The sequence below is a fragment of the Ictalurus furcatus genome, chromosome 17 (assembly GCF_023375685.1).
Source record: "Ictalurus furcatus strain D&B chromosome 17, Billie_1.0, whole genome shotgun sequence".
Taxonomy (NCBI): Eukaryota; Metazoa; Chordata; class Actinopteri; order Siluriformes; family Ictaluridae; genus Ictalurus; species Ictalurus furcatus.
This window is the reverse complement of record NC_071271.1, coordinates 12,756,229-12,762,228: the sequence shown is the minus strand read 5'-3', so window position 1 is coordinate 12,762,228 and position 6,000 is coordinate 12,756,229. Positions and strand designations below refer to the sequence as shown.

The 6,000-nt window shown below is 39.9% G+C and overlaps 1 protein-coding gene across 1 annotated transcript in view; it reads right to left on the bottom strand.

The window, feature by feature from the left end:
* Positions 1-703: 703 nt before the first annotated feature.
* The window catches only part of rtn4rl1b (reticulon 4 receptor-like 1b), a 184,428-nt gene continuing 179,131 nt past the window's right edge, over positions 704-6,000 (bottom strand). Inside the window, exons 2-3 of the mRNA XM_053646365.1 lie at positions 2,932-3,383; positions 704-2,846 (exon numbers count right to left, since the gene is read on the bottom strand). Of these exons, the coding sequence (XP_053502340.1) occupies positions 1,860-2,846; positions 2,932-3,383 (1,439 nt within the window). The 3' untranslated portion in view covers positions 704-1,859. The remainder of the gene's footprint in view (positions 2,847-2,931; positions 3,384-6,000) is intronic.

The window sequence follows — 6,000 nt, the reverse complement described above, 5'->3', positions numbered from 1 at the left end:
GGCAGTAAGATTTTCATTTAATATCTGTTGATATTTGATAGAGTCCATGATGACATGCATCCTAACAAAATGTCCAGGTCGTCTGGCAGAAAAACAGCCCCAGAACATTACAGAGCCACCACCATATTTAACCATGGGCATGAGGTACTTTTCCATATGGCTACCTCTCTGTGTGCACCAAAACCACCTCTGGTGTTTATTGCCAAAAAACTCTATTTTGGTTTCATCTGACCATAGAACCCGATCCCATTTGAAGTTCCAGTAGTGTCTGGCAAACTGAAGATGCTTGAGATTGTTTTTGGATGAGAGTAGAGGCTTTTTTCTTGAAACCCTTCCAAACAACTTGTGATGATGTAGGTGACTTCGGATTGTAGTTTTGAAGACTTTCTGACCCCAAGACGGAACTAACTTGAACAATTTCCTGTTCCTAGTCACCCAGGTGTACTACAAAATGTAAAATATCAATGGGAATATATTTCAAATAATGTTTTCTAATATGAATTCATAGGGGTGCAAATAACTGTTCCACACCTATATTTAACAAATATATATTTTTTTGGATAAACCTGTGTTTTGCAATTGTTTGATATCCATGAGAGCAGAGTATTTTTGTGAATTTTTTAAACAAAAGATCTAAAGGTTAAACATATCAAACCTACTAAGGTATACAGTATATATGAGCACTAGTTGAAAATGGATAGTATTTGGGCAGCAACGTGGCCTTTTCTGGGATTTTTATATTTTCTACTCAGTGTGGGTGTGTTGTACAATTTAACTGACAAATTGTGTTTCACTGTAAAATGTTAAAGTAGATTCTAGCCTGAATGTTCTCTATGCTGAGTGTAAGTCATTTTAAGAGTCCCTTTTTTCCCCTCAGTGGCAGTGAATCTAGGAAGGAATATTTGGCAGCACATTACTGCAATAAAATAACAAGAAGGATAAAATTGGAAAGTAAACAGTTTCTGTCTGCTAATCCTAATTAATCTGCTGAAGTCACACATTTCACTAAAAATAACAAAGTTGTGCTATGTTGTTATACATGGTATCTTTCTCAACTTATTAATTTATTTCCATAATGAGCACACCGTGGTCTGGGATTACGTGAATACACAGCAATTATATTTCATAATGATGAGGCAATTATGTGCATTATTACATTCAGTTGTTGTCAAAGAAAAAAAAAACATTATGTGTTTTGCCAACAAATGTAACTCAGGACATGCTAAAGGTAAAACTTTTCTGGATTTACAAATACACTTTATTTTGGATGATATTTTGCAACTTACTTATATAAGAAATTAAAGGTAATGAAAAATATTGTAAATGTGTTAAGTTTATGTCAGAATGTAACAATTTAGAATTGGCATTAATTTGTATTACAGTAATTTTCACTTTAGCAACCCTGCCTTTCAGTTGCATGTTATATTCCAATTGCATGTCTTGCTGTTTAGCTATAATTTGTGATTAGGGTACAATCACCCATCTAGATGTAAATCAAAATATTTTGGCAACAATGGCAGTGAAAGCATGTTTAGGCTGCTTCTCTTTCAATTCAATCTTCCATCCTCCTGCTCATATTAGGCATCTGATATTCACGCATATGTATGTATTTCACAGATATGTGCATATGATGCTTAAGCATGTGTGTCTATTTCAGTGTCTAACTGTCAAAGATCCTTAAACAGTATTTTACACATATTATTAAACATACACACAATAATCCCCCCGCCCCAACCCAAAAACATACACACGCACTTGCACACACAGAGACTCATGTAAAGAGGCCTTGGAAGGCTGGAGCTAGAGTGGATCTGAGAACTGCATTGATTTCATTTAGCTACAATGCACCAGCATCAAGTTCACTGTATGATGAAGCTAGCACTTAGCAGCACAAGAAGTCCCGCAATACTAGAGAGAGGGAGGTGGAGCCACTGGGAATTGCCCATGTTGGTGGCCTGCTGGACCCCACTGGGGGGACGCACAGTGGTCCGGGGAGTACATTTATTCTTTCTCCGTGTGGTCAAACTATCAGGGGATGTGTGGTCATATTTCCCAGTGAAGTCGGATGAGGAAAACTCCTTGTCTGCCATTTCCTTTGAAGTATGAACCTCGTTGGGGCCTTTCCCTTTGCCGCTCCTGCTCCGCTGGCGTGTGCAGTTCCGAGAACGACCAGGCCTCTGAGGAGTGACTGCATTTGGGGAATCGCCTGTTCCTGCCTGTACTCCATTGATTGCAGGGGGAGGTTGGGGCAAAGGTGTAGGCAGAGAGGAGAATTGTTCACCAAGGTGGGGGTGGTGAGGGCGTGTTTGTGGAGGCTGGGCAGGTTGAGGCTCTTGCTTCAGTGAGACCTTGTCTGTTCCAACCCACAACTTAGTCTTGCTCTGGTGCAGGGACTCAGATCCAGAGCAATTGGGGAAGTCTTCTTTCTTCAGCTGCTTTAGGTCCTTTCCTGCCAGACTGGCTGGGGCCATGCAGCCCACTGCAGATGTGGAGCCGCGGAACCTCTTAAGCCAGTCCCACAGAGACAAAGCCTTGCAGTCACATTCCCAGGGGTTGTCATTGAGACGAAGATATTCCAAAGCACCAAGCATGGACAGGCACTCACCAGATAGCTCTGTCAAGGAGTTGTTGAACAGATATAGTGTGGTGAGGCGCTTCAGGTCATGGAAAGCCAGCCGGTCCACCCACTGCAGCTGGTTGTGGTGCAGCAGCAGCCTGTCCAGAGCACGCAGCCCTCTGAAGGTGTTCTGATGCAGGCTCCACAGGCGGTTCCCATGAAGAAACAAATGGCTCAGGTTGTGTAGGTCCACAAAGATGTCATCCTGCAGGTACTCTAAGTGGTTATCCTTTAGAGACAAAGAGGAGAGAACTAAATATGACAAAACACTAATGTATAACACATAAAAAAGCATGAGTAGTTATAAGACTTACTTGGAGATATAAGTACTGCAGATTACGAAGGCCCTGGAAGATGTTATTAGGCAGAGCACTCAAGCCACAGCGGTACAGATGGAGGGCATGAAGACGGCTAAGCCCATGAAAGGTCTCTGGGGATAGAGAACGCAGGTAGCGGTTGTCTCCAAGGTCTAGCTCGTCCAACAGGGTGAACCCTTGAAAGGTGGAGGGCTCAATATAGGTGATGTTGTTGGAGTAGATCCACAGTGTTACTGTAGTGGGACTAAAATGGCCTTTCAACAACCGGTGGATTTTGTTATTCTGGAGGAAGATACGCTCGCTGTGGGGGGGAATGCCTTCAGGGACAGACAGGAAGTTGTGGGCCTGGCAACTGACGGTGCTGGGAGCCGAGTAGCAGATGCAGTGGCGCGGGCAGGACCAAGATAGCTCCAACCCACAGAGCACCAACAGGAACTCAAGCCCACAGCCTAGAGAGACACACAGATGGAAGAAAAAAGGTGGAAGAATCAGAAAAGTGTTTGTGGACTACAGAGCTGCAACAACTAATCAATAAAATCGATAATAATCGATTATGAAAATCGTTGTCGACGAATCTCATTATCGATTGGTTGGTCTGCGCACGGTGCAGGGCATGTTTACTCCTTACATTACTTCTGTACTGAAAACATGCTTCGGAGAGTAAATACTAAAGTTGTGTCCCAAATTAAGTACTGTACAATTACACTATGTACTATGTACTCTACCATCTAGTGTATGAATTTTAGAAAGGTAATATCATCTAAAATGGAACACTAGCATTTTTTTACTAACCGGAAGTATAAGCTGCTTCCTAGTTGATGGCACATGACGTCATAGTCATGTAATAACGACGGCGCTAGCTTTAGCCTAATACCCAGTGTCACCGACAACGACTAGCTTTTCTCTCAGCCACCATCAGACGGAGGCTGAGGAAGAAAGTGTGTGACCTCCAACTCCTCTAAGGTAGTGGAGCATTTTATATTAAACACTGCCGAGAAGATTTATAAACTTGATAAAGCGGAGTTTGTGTAGCACAAGCACAACAGTGATGCTGTGTCGAGTTGTTGTAATTTAAGTTTATTGACATTATATGCTGTATCAGTGTAACGTCTGTCGTTTATTATAACAGAAGGTGATCACGCATGGTGTAGACGCGGTGATACAGCGTGGGAGCGCAAGTAAGATCTGTAATGCCTAATTAAAACACTATGATCAAAAGCAAACACAAGTAAAACAGCATGTCTAAAGGCGGCGAGTACCAGAAACCACAAAGTGCAGTGAAAGAGTTTTAATTATTAATTTAGGACTGTAGTTTAATTCAGTGCTTTTTGTGAATCCATAAAAAGTAATGCATATTATAATATGTTATATTTCATATATATATATATATATATATATATATATATAATATGTGTGTGTGTGTGTGTGTGTGTGTGTGTGTGTGTGTATATATATATATATATATATATATATATATATATATATATATATGCATTTTTTTATGGATGCACAAAAATCACTGAATTAAACTACAGTCCTAAGTGAATAATACATATTCTGGTGCGTGTCTGTGTGTATTGGGTTCTTTTCAGTCTTATATAATTAAACAAACAGTTGTGTAAGGTTTTAGTCTGAAGTTAATATTTGTAACACTCAGTTTGTGGAATTAAATAAAAAAAAAAACGAAAAAACGGTACTGAAAGTTTGCCCCGCCCCATCTGATTAATCGATTAATCGAAGAAAAAAAGAAAAAAGAAAAAAGAAAGAAAAAAAAAATAGACTATGAAAATAATCGTTAGTTGCAGACCTAGTGGAATACAGCCTAGCATGTGGTAAACCATTTTGAGTTTTTGAGATTTAGAGCTCATCGGCAGGAGGATCTGCTTATGCACCATAACGAACTGGGTAGGATTGATTTAGGCATGAAATATTATAGAAATAAAATGGCAAAGAAGCATACAATTGACTGCGAGGAGAGCAGGCAAACAATTCACACATAAGGTCAAGACAAAGCGATAGTAGAATAGTAAGATGTTGGACAAGGATGGACACAATACAGCAGGATACAGCAAACAGGCTGTCCAAGAAAGAAGCTAAATGATAATGAATGAACATACCACACAATCTGTTGGTAGCTACGGATTATCATGTGGTCACTATGATTTGTGCCTTTGGGATGCTTGTTGACATCTTGTGTACACCGAAGTTATCTTCTACTGGTTGCCCAGGGAAACAAACATGGATACCAAATTCCGTGAAAACCACAAATAACTGGAATTTCAGTCATTAAAATTCCACAAACCTATAAATGAAGGTAGATATGTGCCCTATCATAATAAATTATTCTGCAGATATATGCACCTATCAGCCTCAGTCTTCTGTTGAAATCAATCTCTGAGCTTGCAAATGGTAGAATAGATGCTTAGTTATACCTATGTTAAGCCTATAATAACCTATGTTATTTGAAGCTATTCAGTTTGATTTATCCAGCAGTTCATCTAACGAGAAGGGATGAGAAGGCAAATTTTTTCACACTGTAAGTCCCATTTCTACACAAGTGACAGCTGTTTTCTTTTTTCTCAAAAATGAATTATTCAAAACACAATTCCTGTCATTCACTCAAAATCGATTCGCTCCCTCTGCCTCTTAACATCACTATAATCCTTAGTTCCTCCATTTGAAATGCAGGGCTAGGGAATTACTCTCTTACAGAAGACAAGCACATATTTATTGGAATATTTTTTTGAGGTAAGGCATTTTTCAAAACTCATGTGTGGCCTCTATAAATAGGTAATGTAATAGCTCCTAGCTGAATATCAAAATAGGGAATGAAAGTGCACATCAGAAAGAGTTGGACAGTCGTTAGTATGCCTGGTGAGCAGCCAGACTGAACACAGCTCTTTTACTGGGGGACTCCACTATTCTATAGTCAGTGAGAAAACAATACAATACTGGCTCAGTGTTTGAGTTACAAAATTCCCTAAGTGCAGACAGGGCATCCCTAGTTAACTCAAAAGTCAAGCTAAACTGGGTCCAGGTCATTTACAGTCATGTGAAAAAATAAGT